The 22,341-nt window shown below is 35.5% G+C and overlaps 1 protein-coding gene across 2 annotated transcripts in view; it reads right to left on the bottom strand.

The window, feature by feature from the left end:
- LOC106873561 (fasciculation and elongation protein zeta-2) overlaps positions 1-22,341 on the bottom strand; it is a 73,291-nt gene that overhangs the window by 21,074 nt on the left and 29,876 nt on the right. For both annotated transcript variants that reach the window (XM_052968869.1, XM_014920987.2), the window contains exons 3-4: positions 14,177-14,329; positions 6,370-6,481 (exon numbers count right to left, since the gene is read on the bottom strand). In XM_052968869.1, coding sequence (XP_052824829.1) covers positions 6,370-6,481; positions 14,177-14,329 — 265 coding nt within the window. The remainder of the gene's footprint in view (positions 1-6,369; positions 6,482-14,176; positions 14,330-22,341) is intronic.

Genomic DNA, 22,341 nt, shown 5'->3' with positions numbered 1-22,341 from the left:
GAGCGTGGCCGTTGCCAGTACCGCCTGACTGGCCTTCGTGCGGGTGACACGTAAAAGCACCCACTACACTCTCTGAGTGGTTGGCGTTAGGAAGGGCATCCAACTGTAGAAACTCTGCCAAATCAGATTGGAGCCTGGTGTAGCCATCTGGTTTCACCAATCCTCAGTCAAATCGTCCAACCCATGCTAGCATGGAAAGCAGACGTTAAACGACGGCGACGACGATTAGTCTTAGCAAAGTTTACTCTGAGGCCACTTAATCCTGGGTTATGCTTCCATGTCTGAAATTTCTTCTGTAGATCTTTCACAGACTCTGCTATAAGGACTAGACCACTTTTTCATAGGAACTACATAGAAGCTACACAGCTAGTCTTAAATTCCTTTGTTATAGATTGGAGAGCTATAATAAATAGGAGAGGGCTGAGGACTGAGACTTGGTGAGTTCCTGCCTGCATGCTAAATTTCTCACCAAATTTCTAGTCAACTCTCACTTTACTAACTGCATTCCTGTACATGGCCTGCATTGCTCTCAAGCCATTCATCTATACCTAGTTTTCTTAAAGACCACCAGATTATAAATTGTAGAATCTTATCAAAGTCCTTCTCCAGATCAACAAATGCAAGGCAGAGAGATTTATTTTTAGCCAGAAAATACCTCTTGGAATTGTTTCATATGAAAAATGCATCAGCAGTACTGCCAGCTTTGTACAAATTCAAATTGCATTTCATCTAAGGTGATTTTGTTCTTAATCAATTATATTAAAGTTCTTTCCATTACTTTCATAATCTTGTCCATTAGTTTGATATCTCTGTAGTTGCTTTTTTCTGAAATATCTCCTTGTCCTTGTAGAAATTGATGATTATACTGAAATGCCACTCATTTGGTATAAAACTTCTTTGAATTACTTGATTGACTATGTGAAAGATTAGCTTGAGTCCTACAGTGCCAGAATTCAGCATCTTAGTAACTACACTTGATGGACCAGCTTCTTTTCCTGTTTTCATATCTTTAAACACATGACAATAGTGGACTCTATGGAATGCATATGTTATTCTCTTAATGCTCATCTTAACTTTTTTCTTCTTGCTAAAAACGTTTTAAAAATTAGCAATTCACTAAGACATAAAAGTGGAAAGATAATACAGATACTCATTGCTGAAATACATTCAGACATAACTCAGAAGCAATATTTTAAACTCAAATATTATTTCATAAATTTTCTGTTTCTTTGGTATTTTAAAATTTTATAAATGACCCTGACTAATTTTTATTCAATATTTATATCTATACTTAAACTAATAGCCTCAATAATATTGAAGAGATATTTGTTTTAATGAGAATGCATACTTGTAACATTAACAAAGGCATGATGATTTAGGATAAATTAGGAGTTTCTGATTGAAAAACTAATAAAAAGACAACAAATTAAGCCAGACTCTTAATTATGAATGCAGGTACATAGTTCTTATTATCCCCATCACTAATCCATTTGTTGAGCTAAAGACAAAAACAATGTGAGATAGTTAACACATGTAAACAATAAAAGAAACTGTGTCATTCTATTAATACTTTAAAGACAGATTAGCACAATTTATAGTTAATGACTAAGATATCCTCTCCTCCCTATCAAAATACTCCATTTATTGAAAGCTTTTATTCCATCAAAACAGAATTTAGGACCAAAAGATAATGTAAAATACAAACTCTGATAGGTTTTACCACAAAACTTATAAATATCTAAACATAATTTGTACTAAGGATTAGTATGATAATGTAAAAATACTCTATTTAAAATAAAATTAATCAGAAAGAAAGTACTGTGTAACACTTCAATTTATGAAATTAAACTATCTTAGGCAAAGGCATGGCTGTGTGGTTATGAAGCTTGGTTTGCAGTCTCATGTTCTTGGGTTCAGCCCTACAGCGCAGGTCCTCTACTTTAACCCCAGTCAACCAATACTTAGTGAATTTAGTAGATAAAAACTGTGTGAAAGCTTGTTGTGTGTGTGTGTGTGTGTGTGTGTGTGTGTGTGTGTGTGTGTACACACACACATACATACAGGGTTGACCAAAAATCACTCGACAGTAAATCAAAATTTCACTTTACAGAAGGTACAGAATGCTTTTTTATGGCACCAACAGTAGTGAAGCCACCAAGTATTCAAAAAATAAGACCTCTCAACTGAGTGGGGTACATGTGACATAAGTCTTATATGACACAATGTATTTCGAGGAAGGGAGGAAAAAAAATTATAATGGTTTCAATTTTGGCACAAGACCCCAATGTTCAACTGGCACTTATATAGACACTGAGGTGTTTGAAGAACCTCCCAGGGGCACAGTGAGGAAGACATGTGTCAGGTTCTGGAGTTGTCTTGAGGCCATGGTGGAAATTGAACCTAGCTACTCTGTATAAATTGTTATTGCTCAAACATAATAATAATAATAATAATAATAATAATCTGTACTGTGCTTGATACCACTAACACTGATTTTGAGGAATGCAAAAGCTGGGTATGTATTCAAAAGCCGCCATTTGTTATTCATGGATGACCTCAAACTTTATGGTAAAGATGAAGCCCAAGTCAGTTCCCTCGTTGATACGGTGTATTCTTTCAGTGCTGATATCAGAATGGAGTTCGGACTGAGAAAGTGTGGTGTGTTAGTCTTGAAGAGAGGCAAAATCAAATGTATGGATGGACTAACGATACCATCGGGAGAGGTTATGAAGCAGATAGAAGAGACAGGCCAGAAGTACTTGGGGATTTTGGAAATGGATAAATTGATAGAGAAAGAAATGACAGAAAAAAAGGTGGAGTACTTGCACAGACTGAAACTGATCCTCAAATCAAAATTAAAAGGACGGAATAAGATTGAAGCAATCGACATCTGGACGGTTTCACTCCTTAGATATGGAGCAGGGGTAATTGCATGGACAGTAGATGAACTAAACAGCTTAAACAGAAAGACAAGGAAGTTACTAACTAGATATGGGACACGCCACCCAAAAAGTGACACAGAGAGACGATATGTACCAATAAAAAGAGGGGGGAACAGGACTTATTGGATGTGAACAGAGCATTAGAGCAGAAGAAAACAACATAGCATGGGATGTAAAAAATGCCACAGAACCGCTATTATTAGAAGTAAGAAGGTCAGGCTTGTGTAGGATGAAAGATTGCAAAGATAAAGCACTGAACAAGCAATTGAAAATGAATTAAACTGAAAATATGCGGGTAAAGAAAAGAATGCATAGACAATTTCATAGGGATGTTAAAGATAAGACAGACAGAGAAAAAAGATGGCTGTGGATGACTAAAAGTGATTTAAAACCAGAAACAGAGGCTCTAATCTGTGCTGTCCAAGAGCAAGCACTAAGAACAAACTACATAAAATACAGAATAGATAACACATCAGAAAGTGATAAGTGCAGAATCTTTGGACAAAATGGTGAAACCATATGGCATATTACCAGCCAATGTACACCACTAGCCCAGAAGGAATATAAGAGATGCTATGACAAATATAGCAAGGCTTGTCCATTGGACACTTTGCAACAAGTATGGACTTGACAGAGCCAAAAATTGGTACAACCACAAACCTGAAGGCATCGTTGAAAATAACAATGCAAAGATTCTATGGGATTTTAAGATTCAGTGCAATTATAAGATAGAGAATAGGAAGCCAGACATAATCTTAATTGAGAAAGAAAACAAACTATGCTGGATATTAATAGTAATAATAGCATGCCCAGCTGACAACAAGGTATGTGATAAGGAAGAAAGAAAAGTCGATAGATATGGCAGGTTAGCTTGGGAGCTTAAGCAGTTGTGATCGATGAAAAAGGTGATAATAGTACCAATAATTGTCAGAGTCCTGGGAACAGTGAGTAAAAATCTTGAGAAGTACATGGAACAAATGGGGGCTGCAATAAGGGTGGAGCACTTGCAGAAAACAGCACTGCTTGAAACCGCTCAAATACTCCGGAAGGTGCTTGAAAATAAGAGGTGGTACCTTGGTTCACTGGCAGTGAACAGCTGACACCGTAGTACATCTTCAGCGTTAGAAGCTGTGCAAAGGCAATAATAATAATAATCATCCTTTCTTCTAAGGGTACAAGGCCTGAAATTTTTAGGGAGGGGACTAGTTGATTACACTGACCCCAATGTTTCACTGGTACTTAATTTATTGACCCCAAAAGGATGAAAGGCAAAGCTGACCTTGGCAGAATTTGAACTCAGAACATAAAGACAGACGAAATGTTGCTAAGCATTTTGCCCAGCACACTAATGATTCTGCCAGCTTGTTGCCTTCATAATGATAATGATGATGATAATATACACATAAGACATTTGCTACTAATGTATGATGTAACTTTGAGAATGATGTTACCCTAAGCATCAATCAATAATACTTGAAAATCACCAGAACAAAACTCCAACTTATTTATTTTAATCAAAAGCTTGCTGGCTGTCACATTCTACAGTATATGAGGTGTGTTTAAAAAATATCTGACTCTATTTTTTCCTGCCAAAGCTAATGTTGCGTGGGCAAAATCTCTTGGCTGGGAGGTGACGTCACTCTTCAAGCGCATGTATGAAAATTTTCATGCCAGTAAGCTGTGTCAATTCTTGGCGGCTACACCTAGAGTACTGACGTGTAGTGTGTGCTTGTTGGATTTCCATTTTCACCGAACATATCAGGCAGAGATATTGTATTAAGTTTCGTCAAAAGCTTGGTGATACTCGAGCTCAGACCATCCAAAAGATTCAGCAGGCCTTTGATGATGAAGCCATGGGCAAAACTCAGATCAAGGAGTGGTACAATCACTTCAAACATGGCTGCACCTCAGTAGAGAGCGTGGTACTCTCAGGCAGGCCAAAATGAGGAGCTGATTGAGCAGATTTGGTAAAATAGTCATGTAACAATCCAGGAAATTGCTCACAAAGTTGGAATAAGTACAAGATCAGTGTATTCCATTTAAACAGAGGATTTGTGCATGTAGAGAGTGTTGTTGGAACTCACCCCCAAAGTGCGGGCAGAGCAGCAAAAGCAAGTCCACATGGAAATTTCTCAGACTTCATGAAGACCATCATCACTGGTGATGAGATATGGATTTATGGTTTCTGCTGAATGTGTTTGGTCATCTTGCAACTATACATCTGTACTCAAGGTGTAACAGCTGGGAACTTATGTGGCTTACTGGCATGAGAATTTTAACATATGTAAGAAGGGTGGCATCACCTCCCACCCAAAGGATTTTGCTTATATGGTATTAGTTTTGGTGGGAAAAAATAAAGTTGGGTACTTTCTGAAAGTACCTTGTATATGTAGAAAGCTTTTTTATAAAGTAAACCTTGTCATTTCAAGCATTGCCCATTGTACTCTCTTTCACTATATGAATTATTTCTCCGATGATATTTTCATTAATAATGATAGATAACCTGAAAATTTATTTTTCAATGGGTTGTACTTATTTACTAACCAAACACTAAAATATAAAAGTAAAATTTTGTTATCAGTAATATGCTAGGTTTCATTCAATGCTATACACATTCTAACAAATTAGTTTTTCTTTTTTTCTTTTTCTTTAATATGTGAAATCATTGTGACATGCTTGAAAATAAAACTAACTAGAAAATCCAATCTTATTATATTCTCCAATTAATACTTTAATAAATTGTATTAAAGTAATTAACCTTCTCTTCAAAAGCAAAAAAAAAAAAAAAAACCTTCAGGTTTAAGAATTATTATAAATGAGATATACCACATATTATTTCTGTACTTTGAATAACAAGAAAAAGTCATTAACATTTTAGTATATTCTCTCAGAAATTAATTTTACTGTCAGCTATGATAAACTGTTTTGCCTTTCAATACCTTTTCTTTATACCACAGTCACAACTTACATGCTTTTCATACTTGTTGTGGTTAAACAGTCATGATATCTTACTTTCTAGAAACAAAACTAAGCATCTTACTTAGTCTTACCTTCCTAGAACTGTGGCCCCTACTCCAACCAATATTTACAATTTAGATTAAACATTAACTAGTTTAGTGGTGGGACATTCATAAAGATACACACATACCGGATTTCTAGGGTAAACAAGGAAAGATTTCTGGCTGAATTTGAACTTTGACTATAACTAATTACCACATCAAATTTTCTATTGTTATTTCCACCTTACAATTAATGAAAATAACAAATACATCTTAAAAATACATGGACAAACAAAAGCTATATGTGAGATATAGAAAAACAATATGGGAACTACAAAAAGATAAAAAACTTTTGAACTGATTAGAACTCAGGCAAGAAAAATACTAAAAACTTTCTTAGAATTGATGGCAAACTGTAATAAACATACCTGTTTCTGTAATTGTTTGCAAATGTTTTAAAGTTTCTTTCACTTTTGTATAACTATCCATTTCCTCAGATATTTCCTCCTCTTCCTCGGGTGACTCTTCACTTGGGGAATCCTAATGACAATAGTTAAAAAAATAATAACACTCAATTTCGGAAGAGAAAATTGAATTCCATTTAAACAGAAAATAAAATACTTAGACCAAAAATTAATTTATTTGTATCACACTAGATTAAGAATGACACATAAGTCAACAAACTTCTATGCCTGTATGCATGTGAAGGCATCTTTATGTAGAAATCTTTGAACAATTTAGAATCTGTTATTTATATGTGTATCTCAAACACAAATAGTTACTGCCCTGCCATCAAATACCCAAACATTTCAATCAACTCCATTGCATCCCAAGCACCTTCTTCACAATACTGAAACACTGGCAACTCAATATCTGTCTACATGAGTGTGGAGAGGGGCACTGATGGCTGATATTAGTTCAATAGTGTTATGGGATGATACTGAAAATGTGAGGTGGATGACATGGGGAGGTAATTCCAAGTAGAGGGGAAACTGAAGTGCAAAAGGGTATGATGCAACTCTGCTGTCATATAATTATTATAACAGCTGAGGTAGAGTTAGTTGAATGATGGGGGATAGATACTGAGAAGATGAGTGGTGGGGATGACTTGAATGTGTAGACAAAATGATATGCTTTCAAGAACCTAATTTTTGCACAGATGGTCAGGTCTTCTTGAGCACAGTAAATCACCAATCATCTTGGTCCTTTGTCATCTCTTCCATGAGGTTCAACATCCTGAGATTGGTCTCCACTACTTTATTCCCTGTCTTCCTTGTTTCCCTCTTCCATAGGTTCCATCCACATTTAGTGTCAAATGCTTTCTCTGAGCCAACAAACGCAGTGGCTTACTTTTGGCTAAATTCTCCTGAAGTTGCCTTTCTAGAAAAAAAGCAGCAGTAGTGCTTCTCTATATCACAAAACTACATCTCAGCTAGGCTAATTCTCTTCCTGATTAGTTGAGGTCTAACTCTTTCTCTAACTTTCATGACCTGGTCCAGCAATTTGATACCTCTGTAATTACTTCTCTTTAAGGTGTCTCCTTTAATTATAATGCTGGTGTATACACACACACCCATCATATATTTATATGTGCACATGCGTGTGTGTATATAGGGTGTTCAGGCTATATTTGAAGATTTTTTTGTTTCCTTTTTACAGGAATAGCTTAATATATTGATGAACAGTCAACCACATTGAAGAGCATAAAGATTAAAGTTGTAGTTAAGAAAATGTTAGCTGACATGGAGGATTGGGAACAATCTGAATATTGTGATGGTCTTAGGGTATGCTGCCCCACATCTTTGAACAGGGCCTTTGGATCCATTAAGACAGTTTTGCAAAGCTGGTGGAGATTAGTCAATCCCAGGCTGGAGAGGGTTGCTGTTGGAAGGTTGTATGTGTGGCAGCAGGATTCAACTCCTTGCCATACCTCCAGAAAGAGTCAGAAGTGGTTGTCGGAGAATTTCTATGACTTCACCAGCCTGAATTTCTGGCTTCCTAATTCCCTCGATTGTAATCCCATGGATGACTATGTGTGGGGCATGGTTACAAAAGAGACCAGTCACTCTGCCTGCAACTCAAGGCTGAGCCAGTGACAAAGATCAAGGAGGTGCTTGAAGATCTTCCCAGGGTCACAGTGAGGAACACATGTGTCGGTTCTGGAGCTGTCTTAAGGCCATGGTGAAAATTGAGCCTGGCTACTCTGAATAAACTGTTATTGCTGAACCATAATCTGGTGGATATTTTTTGATTTTTTAAAATATTTTAATTTTTGGATGGAATTCTGTGATTTCTTTTCTTTTTATGCAAACTGTCAAATTTAGCCTGAACACTGTGTGTGTATCACTAAATCCACCGTTTTTTTTAATTCTCTCTCTGTTTATTTTCTCTTATTCCTTTCTGTTGAAGAGCATAGGCTTGAAATGTAAAGAACTTTCTCACTTTCCCAAGCATCAAACTAAAACACCTGCTTGTTGTTCATACACCTGTCTTCATCTTTTGTTTTTCTGTAAATTTCAACTATATATATATATATATATGCCTCCCTCAATACCACTTCCCTCTCGAGGGGTCTTTGTCTTGCAAGTTATGAAGTGACCATGTTGGTGTTGCTGCCACATAAAAAGCACCCAGTTAACTCTGTCAAGTGGTTGGCATTAGGAAAGGCATCCAGCCATAAAACCATGTCAAATCAGACTATGCTGGTGCCAGATAAAAAGCACCCAGTACACTTTCTAAAGTGGTTAGTGTTAGGAAGGCCATCTAGCTGTAAACACCATGCCAAAGCAGACACTGGAGCTTGGTCTAGTTCCCAGGCTTGCCACCTCCTGTCAAACTGTCCAACCCATGCCAGTATGGAAGACAGACATTAAATGATGATGATATGTATCATCACAACAACTGTTGTCACCACCATCATCATCATCACCTACATTCCATGGTTACTTATGTTGGATCGGTTGTCAGAACTTGAGTCATTTCTTATTAGGTAACACTACTCTCGTATATAAATTGGTGGAGTACATATTGATCTTACAATTTCTTTTGGGCTCAGTTTCTACAGTGTGTAATTACTGCATTTTATTGTGGTATCAGCATCAGAAGAGTCACCACATACGCCATAAGAATAAAGAATCCTCATTATTTTACAATGTGTACATTTGGTCAAACTGTGTGGAAACCCATTATATATATGTGTATGTGTGTGTGTGTGTGTGTGTGCGCGCGCACGCATGCATGTGTGTGTGTGTATCTGTGTTTGTCACTCTTCACCACTTGGCAACTGGTGTTGGTTTGTTTATGTCAGTATAACAGCTGTTCACCAAAAAGATAAAATAAGTATCAGGCTTAAAAATTTATGTATTGGGAATCAACTGTTCAACTAAACCCATCAAAGTGGTGCCCCAGCATGGCCACAGCCCAATGGCTGAAACAAGACACACACACATATATATATACATACATACATATATATATATATATATATATATATATATATATATATATATATATATATATATAGATCAAAAGTGTAAACAAGGTTATGGTCAAAATACATTCCGTAATTAACCCAATCTTCTCAGCAGCCAGGGAGTGAGAATGAGTGAACTATCAATTAGTTTCACTTTTCTTTAAAGCCACTTACTCAATCCTGGTTGCTGAGATATTGTGGCAATCACTAAAAATATGTTAGTAACCTTAGTTACAGTTTTAATCTTATATATGCTGTGTCAGTGCTCCAGTTGATACAGATTTACACACACACACCTTGCACACATACAATAGTTATGAAGTAAAGGAAGTGTAACACTTTTAAACAAGCCTCATAAACAACTTTTCCAGTATACTTCATTAACAAAACAAATTGCACCTCATATCAACTGTCTCCATATACTTCCCTGAAAAAAATACATAACACCTACATGCTCAATGGTAAGAGTGTAATTTGACTGCAAAAACTACTACTCCATAACAAAATTGCTTCTCCTATGCAAGCATAGAAAATGCATGTAAATGTAGAAAAGTAGGAAGTATTTCAACAGAAATTCAGTTAATTATCTCAGCTTTGAAGGTTCAAGCTTTGAGATTTTTCAAATTAAGATCAAAGTAAAAGTACTTAATGAGTGAATCAATTACACCATATAGACTGTTGTTGGTTCAAATAATTTTCACATCAAAATACAACAATATCTTTGTAAGCAGGACTGTGTGGTTAAGAAGTTTGGTGTTCAAACTAACTGCATAGCGTTTTGGTCAAGTAGTTTTTATCATAATTTCAGATCAACCAAAATTTTGTGAGTGGAATTTAGTAGACAGAAACTGTGTGAAGCTTGTCAGAGACTTTTCTTGTTTTGGTCTGGCTGACCTAATCTGTTACCCAGTTTAACACCACTATCTGGTCTATGAGTGCCTCTGGGTGGGTCCAATCTGTTACAAACATTTGAGCTCAGTCTCCAATCTGAGAACATCTTCTCCCCTTCCTCCCACCTATCTCAGATGTCCTGAAAGACTCATTGATGCTGCTGTGCCTCTTCTGACTAAATCATATAAAGAAAATAAACCTAATAATTAAGTAAAAAGTCTTCTATTGTTCTATACATATTTATATATTTATATATTAATGACTATATTAACCAATGGCTTATTAAGGAAGCTCAACTGATATTTGGAATTTGCTACTGTATATTACTTCTTATAATGCTTTGTATCTTTTCTTCAGCTAGATAAATAGATATATAAAGAACAAAATAGGATAGAAATAAATAATACATGACTCTTAATATCCTAAGTCAGCCACTTCACTTCTAACATCTATATTTGTACAAATTTGGAAAGATCTTATGAAAAAAAATAATTAACAAATCTTCAGCAATTCTTCCACTCATGCCACAAAATTTTGTGGTTGAGTAAATATTATTTTGATGGTGCAGATATAGCTGTTTCAAAAATTCGTTTTGCAACCACATGGTTTGGGGATCAGTCCTACTGTATAACACCTTGGGTAAATGTCTTCTACTACAGTCCTGAGCCAACTAAAGCCTAGTTAGTGAATTTGGGCAATGGGAACTGTGTGAAAGTTAATCAAATATATATACATATATACACATGTATCTATATAAGTGCATATGTAATTTAAAAGTGTGCTGGAAGGCACAACACATGGCCAAAAGGCTTGGGATTGGGAAATGCTTCCACACTATTCCTATACTCCATGTGGTTTGATAATAATCATCATAACTCTGAACAGGCAAGCTGTATTATATATTCATAAGAAATACAGAAACTGTTATTGATACTTTTTATGCTTTATACGACAAAAGCATGTCTCTTCAAGATACTCTTATGTTATATGATTTTCACTATTACTCAAGCCAATTGTCTCTATTACACAAGCCAATACTGCAGAATAATGGGTACTTCTATTGCCCGCACTGAACATTATTGCACCAGGCAAATAATCACATAATGCACCAAACTATTTGGACTTTGACAGCTCCCAGGTTTGTTCTACCTGGAACATTGATGCTGGGCCCATATGATATTAAGCCTTCCAGCATGGATACACTGTGTATGATATGTAATAATAGATGGAGTACCACTGAATACCTGCAGTGCTCTGTATTGACTTACTATTGTATTTGTGGAAGCTAAAAGATGTATACATGTGCATGAAAGTCTTACAGGGATGGGGTGTATCTGGTATTGTCTGGAAATTACAAGGTCAATTTCAGACAAGCCTGTCTGTGCATATATATGTTTATGGTTGTGTGATTGTGCATGAGTGTGTGTGTGTGCTCACGCATGCATGTGACTATGTGAGTATCTACATATATGAATGTTTGTATAAGTGAATGTGAATGGATGTGTATATATGTGCATCGTCAGACAGCCTGTGTCTATGAGTTTGTGTGAGTGTCTGTGTAGCCAGACAACCTGTGAATGATTTGCAGACCTATTCACAAACATACTGACTGAAGTCTGTCTGTCACATAAGAAAGAATTTGATCCAAATATCATAAAAACATTGAGGACATTTCTACAACCTTGCTTTCACATTTGATATACTCTAGTGACTGTTGTTATTGTCGATATGATTACTACTACAATAATCCTAGGGCAATGTAATAGTTACAATTGGTTTGTTGAAATTCATGATTTGTTTGACTGACTCTACAAAACAGTATTCCAGTATGGCTGTAGTCCACTGACTGAAACAAGTAAAAGAGTACATCTGGTTGTAAATTCTACAACACATTGGATCACCACAGAAGATGCTAGTATGTCTAGGGCTAGTCAGTATGGTTACAGCACACCTTAGGTGATACTGAGTGACATCAGCAAAGCAAACTGACAAAAGACATACCAAATTTGTATGCTACTAACCCTTAGTGAATTATATTTTGGTCATAGATGCATTGCTCTGTCAGTGACAGAATATATTCAAACAATTTGTCAGTTAACTATTTGGTACTCTAAAAACTCGGTTAAATGAAAGTTTCCTGCCATAATCTTTCTTCATTTCTCATGCAGAAATTGAGATACCTCATTAGGTTTAACTACTCCCACTTTCAAATAGATTTTAAAAAACTGAAGTAACTTGAAAAGTTACTTATACTGATTTAAAAAAATTTTTAATATAGAAATAACTTTCTCAAGGGAGCTTAAATGTATTGCTTCTCTATCAAGAATTTATTTTCATATTTGTTGTCAATCTATAAGAATATCTTAAATGAAAAGCCTTTGTGTAACCTGGGGAAAACATTTGCAAAGTTCTACGTCACAAATGATTGCAAAAGCTTGTATATTGTGTTCTTGGGAATGGTACAATACTTCGATTTCTTCAGTTTAGTCAGTTACAAGTACATAATACACTAATTTCTTTTTCAAGTGAGAGAGAGAGAGAGAAAGTGAGTGTATGTGTGCATATGTGTTATGTGTTTTTTTATTTAGTCAAATTAGTAGTGGACAGCATCAACAGACATTGCAGGCTCCCTCAGACTAGTTCAACTTGGTCTGCAGGTTAGTGATTGTAAGAATAACATGAACAGGCAGGTACTCTAGTTGCAAGTAGAAAGGATGAGATAAAGTGCTTAATACTGAGTGCGATGGAGTAAGACAGGGTAGGAATTGGATGGGTCATTAGATAGGGACAATATTAGTGATGCATTGGATGGAGGTAATCATGATGAAACAATGAATAGGATGTAGGATTGATGGAACATTAGATGGGAGTGGATTGGGGTGCAATATTGATGAGGCATTAGGTGTAGGTAGCATTTAGCTAGCTGGTTTGGAAGAACAGGAATTTCTGTTCCTCCAAACTAGCAGTGAAAGAAGAAACAGAGAGAGAGAAGACTTAGTAAATGTTGGTTTATAAATCATACGAATGTGAAAAGCATAGGTATATTTGAATAATTTATATGCAAATGTCTTAATTTACAAAAACATGTTAATTCCATCAGGTAAAAAATAAATGTAGAAAACAAGTTCTGCCATGTAAATGATTTTGTATTGAACTACATACTTACAAAACATATGTTTTAATTATGTTTCTTAATCATATGTATTTATTCATCATCGTCATCATCATCATAATCGCTTAACGTCCGCTTTCCAGGCTAGTATGGGTTGGACGATTTGACCGAGGACTGGCAAGCCAGATGGCTGCACCAGGCTCCAATCTGATCTGGCAGAGTTTCTACAGCTGGATGCCCTTCCTAACGCCAACCACTCCGAGAGTGTAGTGGGTGCTTTTATGTGCCAGTCACATGGTACTGGCAACGGCCACGCTTAAAAAGGTGTATTTTACATGCCACCTGCATGGGAGCCAGTCCAGCAGCACTGGCAACGACCTCGCTCAAATGATTTTCTAACGTGCCATCAGCACAAGTGCTAGAAGACAATGCAGGTAACGATTACTCTCAAATGGTGCTATTTATGGGCCACTAGCATGGAAGCCAGACAGCTGCTCTGGCAATGAACACACTCGGACAGTGCTGTTAGTGCTCCACTGGCGCAGGTGCCAGTCATCGAGTATGCCAGTCATCAAGTCAATTACGATTTCACTTGCCCCAACAGGTCTTCGCAAGTAGAGTTTAGTGTCCAATGAAGGAGAGGTTGGCATGGGTGTCAGTCGTTGGATTCGGTTCGATTTCGATTTCAGATTTCAAATTTCAAATTCCTTAATTATATAATTTCTCAACCTGATATTTGGAGAAAGCAATTATAATTTACCTGCATCATGTGCTCTATTTCATTAATGACCTCATCAGCAGTGGCCAGATGACCTTCATCTGTGTTAAGACTGGAAATAATCAGAGAGTGCATATCAAAGGCTTCTGCCAGTTCATCGTCATCAGGTAAATCCAGATCAGTTGTCTCTGTTTCCTAAAAAAAAAAAAAAGAAACAAATTTAAATGCTCAGTAAAAATAAAAATAATTGGAAGAGTTAAGTATTACTTTCCTCAGATATAGCATGAAATTCTTCAAGATGAATATTCTGAACCACAATCATGGTCTAAAGAAAACAAAAAGTAAACTATTATACATAGCAGAAATATGTATGTCTGCATTGAGCAGTTACACAAGTGTTGCTCACACAGGACTACTACTGACATATTTGGACTATATTGTTTCTACACACATAAACATAACCAAAAGAAAGCTATTCAGTTAATTAACAAATTTGCTTTTTCTTCCACATTACCATTGTGCAATAGTTGTAAGCAAATGCCTCTGTCATGCAGACAGTGCCATTCTTTTCCAGTCTTCCATGAAAGATCATCGAGACAAGGGTAAATATTACCTTACTTGAAAACAGCTGACTACTGGCAACAGAAAGGGTATCCAGCCTTAGAAAATTCACTTTAACAAATTCTGTCTATTACATGCAAACATAGAAAAGGGGAAATTAAAATGGTGAGTACACACACACACACACACACACACACACACACACACATGTATATATATAAATATACACATATATAAGGCCTTGTTACACTTAAATCTAACTTTCATCAGTTTACCTACATATATAGTAGAAAACTTGTGAATAATTGTATATTAGTACTAATCAGAAAGGTGTATTATCTACTATGTAATTTGTCTCATCCACCAATCTCCTGAGCACTGGTGTGTAAAAGATGTTAGCATATGTAATAATAAAAGATAAAAGAAAATGATTTCTTAAATAACTGCATTTAGATGTTTGTCATTTGTTGATGAACAAATAAATGATATAGGTTTCTTCAAATTGAACTAACAAATATGTTTTACATATATACACTACTACGTTTTAGAAAATGCAAAATAGCTTATTAATAAGTAACACAAAAATATTTTTCACAGGTTACATTTTTGTAGTGGTACAACCCTTCAAGCAATAACAAAAGTTTAATCAAGGAGTTGATGGATAATCAACATGGTCTGTAGACTGTTTCAATAACTGAAAGAGAGAATATACAGAGCAAAAAGGAGGAAAGAAAATAAAAAAACTAAAAAAAAATATATAAGATTTGTTCTCTTCAACTGAAAGTATCAAGTGTTACTTTTTGAAAAGTTCACCCCCCCACCCACACACACACATACATACATACAAATGCCTTGTAGGTGAATTTCATAGAAGAAAACTGAAATAAATCCATGTGTGTGTGTATGTGTGACTTTATGTTTGCATTTTTCTGGAAATTGCACAAGCCACAAGCAGTGACATTGCTGTAATTTCTCCTGTCAATTGGTTACCCATTGGTTTCAAGCCTTCAAAGACACGTGAAATAAGGTAACCCTTACTTGAAAAACAGTTAAAAATTAGTGGCAGTAAAGGCATCCAGTTGTAAAACAATTTGATAATATATTCATTTAATTTATGCTAACATAGAAATGTAGTCATTAAAATGATCAAATATATACACACACACACACACTTACATAGATACATGTACAAATTGAATGTTTTGATGTATATAACTTTGCCGAGAGCATTTGTAGTACAAATAAAATAGTTACAAGCAGGAAGCAAAACAAGACCTAATATTCAATATTAATAATCATGATAAATATCTAAAAATTTTGAATACTGCTATAAAATTTCTAAAATTATCTTACCATGTATTTTAAATGTAAAAAAAATTTCCTTCTAAAAAATTATATAAAGTCAGTCTAGAAGAACTGAAAGTTATCAAGAAAGAATTGTACTGATTCTATTGTTATTTTTCTAATTAAATATAACAAAAGAAAAAAAAAAAGGGATAGAAAAAAAAAAGAACAATAACATTTTGATATCATTCAATCAAACTTCAGAGTCCAATAACTTATTTAATTTAGTCAGTTGATAAGTTAATTAAAAGAAGCTTTTAATGATAAAACTTCTATATCGTAAGTGTAAATCACTTACTTTTGTTATTTACTTCGTTTGAATAACAAATAATGTTACTCATCATTATTTATTTTTGTTTTCCTTAATTGAAAGAGTTTTAATGAATTAAAAAAAAAAATTCCAGAGAGAGAAGGGAAAATAAATACGCAGTATTTCATTTAACATTACTTTGCACTTATGTTAAACAAAACAATGTTAATTTAAATGATGCTCAGGATCACCAGTGGACACGCACACACAAAGCTTCTGTACATTTCATGCATATCAAAATCCACTGATAAAGTACTGTACTGTGAGATTGACTGTAGAACCATGTGATTGTGAAGTGAACTTCTTAACCTCATAGCTGTATTTGTGTTGACAACTCTAGCAGCTGTCTTGTTACTAGTGTCATAGTTTTAACATCTACCCATGCTTGCATGGGTCAAAAAAAATTTGTTGAGGCAGATATTCTATCAGATGCTTTTCCTGTTACCACCTCTCACCTGTTTCCAAGCAAAGTAATATTCCCCTAGTCCTTCAGATACGAAGATCTCAATGGCTAGATATGTTTCCACAGATTACAAACAAATAACTGTTTTGTATGAACTGGAACTTTGTTTATAATCAGTACACAATGTCTACACAAGGAGACAATTTTGATTGATCCTAAATATACATGTACACATGCACACACACACACACACGTGTGTTTGTGTAATTGTGTCCAAGAAGTTTGTTTCACTCCACAAAGTTTGAAGTTCAGCCCCTCTGTACAAAACATTTTCTACTTTAGCCCCAGACCAATCAATGCCATGTGAGCAAATTTGCTAGATGAAATTGGTATGGAAACTTGTGCATGCATGCATGTGTGTGTGTGTGTGTGTGTGTTTTGTGCACATGCATGTGCCTGAGAGTTATCATTTAAACTACTTGCATGATGTTAGATGAATGATAAAAAAAACTCCAAAAGTGGTTTTATATATGCATCTCTAGTAAATATTACAGTCCATGTGCTCTTAAAATAGTGGAATAAAAAAGTTTCTTATTTAAATAACAGGTAAGAGTTGGTACCTGGTCATAAAAATACTACTTCAAATAAGTTACTTGGTTCAACCTATGCCAGTATAGGAAACATATTCATGTGAAATAGCATAAATGGAATGAGAGGAATAAGAGACGGACAGATGGACATGAGAGTTAAACAAAATTTTAGAAAGTGATGAAAATGTGTGTGCATCTGTATATATATATATATAAGGAAGAAATTTAGTAATTTCAATTTTAATAATGTGAATAGATTACATTTAGTAAGCAAGGTATTTAATATAAACATATTAGAACAGTGTAAAAGATGCAGTAGGTGAAAAATAGTCAAATTTAATCTAGGACTATCAATTTATAGATATTTAGTTCAAAGTGCAATGGATACCACGATCTATTTAAATAGTTGAACTAGACACTCAATAATATTTTGTTCATTACTTTATACTTCCGCGTTCAAATTACACTAAAATTATACTCCTGAGTTCAAATTTTCTTTTCATCCTTCTGAGGTTGATACAAATATCAATAACATAAAGGAATTTGGATAACATCCGTTTGTAAAAAAAAAGAAATTTAAGTCTTATAATAGAAACTAATACACATAGACTATTAATAGAGCTATAATTAGTACCTATATACTTAAAACAAAGCTAATAGCTAATAAATTAGTTCTCAAAATATTAATGAAAATGAGGCTGTCAACAACATTGATTCAGGAGAATTAGGATTTAGAAATGTGAAATGTTGAACTAAATAACACATCTTAAAAGTATGAGTGTTTCTGAAATCCATGCAGTATTTCTCACATAATATTTAGGCTAGACAAACTAAATCATTCTTATTCTAAATTCCAGCATTAAAAGATTTTAACAACGGCACGCTAAGTCATAGATCTAAAAGTTAGCTTTTAGAACAAAGCAATCAAGACTTCTTGAAAAACAATCAAAACTCCAATTTATTGGAATTGAGACTTGCACTGTTGATCCGTAGAAATATACAATCCTATATTCTAAAAGAATCCAAAGAAAGATTCTTGAGATTTGAGGAGACTTGTCACCAAACCTTGAACAACATCTCTATTAACTAATAGAATAATAATGATATATTTTAATTGTGTGATGGCATGGAAGATAAAACCTGATACTAGTAGAATTTGAATTTGGACACTGAAGTAAAACAGACAGCATAAAATGTCATGGTTGTTGAGAATCTGACTGCAAGATCTAATATTATTTTGAAATGTAGAAGGAGAGTTTGATTTCCATACTTCAACAACCAAAACCTCATGCTTTACTGCAATATAGAACACAACACACTACCCAAGATATCAACTTGCAACTCTTCAGTTAAAATAGAAGCATATTATGTACATGACCACTGTAAGTAATCCTCCACAAGATAACAATACCGATTTCTTTATTACTTCCAAATCTTATTTTTTTAAAAATACTATAGTTGATTGAAGGACTTTACCTAGGGAGATAATCTGCATGAAAACCAAATACTAAGGTCAGTACTAATATAATGCTGTAAGCCAAAAAAATTTAATTAATTAAAATTTTACCTCAGGGAAAAGGGAATGACTTATTAGCTTAATGATCATTTCAATGCTTTTCCAGACTAGAATTAATAATTAAGCAAATGATTCTGTTTCCTCATTATTGATGTGATTTTAATCGGCTAAAAGTTTTAAGTCAAAAATAAAGAAAAGACAGAAATGAAATAATAAATCAGGTAAGTAGGCAAGTAAAGATAAATACAAATTACCATTCATAAATTTCTTTAAAAAATTTTTTTTAAAGTTACTATTTATAAAAAAAAGAAAGTGTAATTTGTCTGTCTGTCTATCTAACCTATATCCATCTGACTATCTGTGTCTGTCTCTTTACTAACTTATCTTTCTTAGTCTTCCCAACATGCAAATAACTCAGATTCACATATTTGTCCACTTCAGTTCCTTCATTTTCATCATTTCAGAAAGATAGTTGAATTCCTTACTGCCATTTTCAAGAAATCTGCCACTGACACTTTCATGAAAGCAACAGAATTACTGGTGTTGATCCAGGATGTACTTTGTTGATTCCTCACATCTATTATGCAATACACATTTGCCCTCCACTTTAAGTCAGCATTAATTCTCTATTTGAACATTAATTCTCTATTCACCAAGCTAATAAGCAAAAGTCAAAGACAAATTATGAAAATGAAGGATTTATCTCCCTACTACAGTGTTCACATATAGTCAGTTGTATGTTTTTCTCAGTAGAGTTGGAGAGTCTTTGCACATAAAGCTTTTTGTTGATGAAAGTCAATTTACTAGATCAAGAGGATATCACAGGTGTTCCAGTTTTGAAAATGTTTGTTTGTCAAAAATTTCCTATTTAGGGAATATTGTTTACAGAAATAAAAACAGGCATTAAACTAATAATATTCCCATATTTCAATAAAGCAAAATATCACTTATTTCCTGCATAAAACAACAGACCATATTACTAGTAAATGATAATAATAATATTCCTTTTTACTGTAGGCACAAGTCTTGAAATTTTAGGTGAGGGAGCAAGTGAATTACATTGATCTCAGTGCTCAACTGATACTTATTTTATTGATCTCAAAATGGTAAAAGGCAAAGTTGACCTTGATGGCCTTTGAATTCAGAGGGTAAAGATGGATGAAAGGCTGCTAAGCATTTTATCCAGTGTGCTAACATTCCTGCCAGCTTACCACCTTATGTAAATGATAATAATAATCACAATAATCCTTTCTACTCTAGACACATGGCCTAAAATTTTAAGGGAGGGGACAGTGCTCAACTGGTATTTATTTTACTGACCCCCCACCTCCCCCAAAAAAGGATGAAAGACAAAAATCAATCTTCACAGAATTTTGAAGTTAGAGAGTAAAGATGAACAAAATGCCACTAAGAATTTTGTCTGGCATGCCAATAATTCTACCAACTTGCCACCTTATGTAAATAATAACAATAATAGCATCACATGATGTGGAAGACAACTGGAGGTTTCTACGAGACAACCTGCTGAGGGCCACTGACCAGATCTGTGGATGGTGCAAAGTCCCCTCTCGACCCAAGGTAACGTGGTGGTGGAACAATGTTGTTGACAGGGTTATTAGAAAAAAGAAACAGGCTTGGAAGGACTGGAAGAACGATGTAGCAGGGAATTGTGTCAGACTGCCAGAAGAGAAGCTAGGAGATAGAGGGGAAGCAAATAAGAAAAAATTTGCCATATCCTGCGCCTTGAGGACCAAAGACTTGAGGTATTTCATGTTGCAAGACAGTGTGTGAGAGAGAACCGTGATGTCGTAGGAGAGTAATGTGTCTGCATGAATGATGGTTCACTTGCACTAAATGAGGCTGCAAAGAGAGAGGTCTGGAGACGCCACTATGAAAGGTTGCTCAATAAAGAGAATGAATGGGAGAAAGAGAGTCTGCCGAATGTCGACCCAACAGAGGGACCAGCTATCCAAATTGACAGTACCTTGGTAGATAAAGCAATTAAGAGTATAAAGTCAGGGAAAGCCCCCGGCCCATCAGGAATCACCGCAGAGATGCTCAAAATATCTGGCGGTGTCGGCTCTATGGCTTAGTCACCCGTATAGTTAACCAGGTGATACATGAAGGAGTCATACCCAATGACTGGTGTAGCAGCACCATAGACAACTGCTACAAAGATAAAGGTGACGCTTTAGATACAAATAATTACAGAGGTATCAAGTTGTTGGATCAGGTAATGAAGTTCACGGAGAGGGTCATAGCCCAACTAATTAGAGTGAGAGTCAGTTTAGATGAGATGTTTGGGTTCATGCCAGGGAAAAGCACCACTGATGCTATATTTCTGGTAAGACAGCTGCAGGAGAAATACCTAACCAAAGATAAACCTCTGTACCTGGCTTTTGTTGACATGGAGAAAGCCTTTGACAGGGTTCCCTGATCCCTTATCTGGTGGTCAATGAGGAAACTAGGGATAGATGAATGGTTAGTGAGAGCTGTGCAACCATGTACAGGGGATGCTGTCAGTAAGGTGGGGGTTGGCAACGAGTACAGTGAAGAATTCCGGGTAGAGGTAGGGGTCCACTAAGGTTCAGTCTTCAGTCCCCTCCTATTTATCATAGTCCTCCAGGCAATAACAGAGGAATTCAAGACAGGATGCCCCTGGTAGTTCCTCTAAGCTGATGACCTTGCTCTAATTTCTGAGTCACTATCAGAACTAGAAGTTTCAGGTGTGGAAGCAAGGATTAGAATTGAAGGGCCTTAGAGTCAACCTAGCTAAAACCAAAGTCCTAATAAGTAGGAAAGTAGACAAACCACAAATCCCTTCAGGTAGATGGCTCTGCTCGATCTGTAGAAGAGGCATAGGTAGAAACTCCATAAGATGTACTCAGTGTAAGCTATGGACACATAAGAGGTGCAGCAATATTAAAGGAAGGCTAACTGGGAAGATAGTTTTTGTATGTGGCAGATGCTCAGGAGCAATAAACACTGAAAATGTGCAGAGAACAATTTATGCCACATCCCAGGGAGAAAAACTAGAAGTAGTTGATAGCTTCTGTTACCTAGGCGACCAAATCAGTAGCAGGGGTGGGTGCTCTGAAAGTGTAGCTGCTAGATTAAGAATAGCCTGGGCGAGCTGGCAGAAACATTAGCACGCCAGGTGAAATGCTTAGCAGTATTTCGTCTGCCGTTACATTCTGAGTTCAAATTCCGCCGGGGTCGACTTTACCTTTCATCCTTTGGGGGTCGAGAAATTAAGTACCAGTTACGCACTGGGGTCGATATAATTGACTTAATCCCTTTATCTGTCCTTGTTTGTGCCCTCTATGTTTAGCCCCTTGTGGGCAATAAAGAAATAAGAATAGCCTGGGCAAATTTCAGAGAGCTCCTACCTCTGCTGGTGACAAAGGGCCTCTCGCTCAGAGTAAAAGGTAGACTGTATGATGCATGTGTATGAACAACCATGCTACATGGCAGTGAAACATG

The sequence above is a fragment of the Octopus bimaculoides genome, chromosome 6 (genome assembly GCF_001194135.2).
Source record: "Octopus bimaculoides isolate UCB-OBI-ISO-001 chromosome 6, ASM119413v2, whole genome shotgun sequence".
In the NCBI taxonomy this organism is placed as follows: domain Eukaryota; kingdom Metazoa; phylum Mollusca; class Cephalopoda; order Octopoda; family Octopodidae; genus Octopus; species Octopus bimaculoides.
The sequence above is the reverse complement of the archived record's forward strand: the minus strand, read 5'-3'. Positions and strand labels throughout refer to the sequence as shown.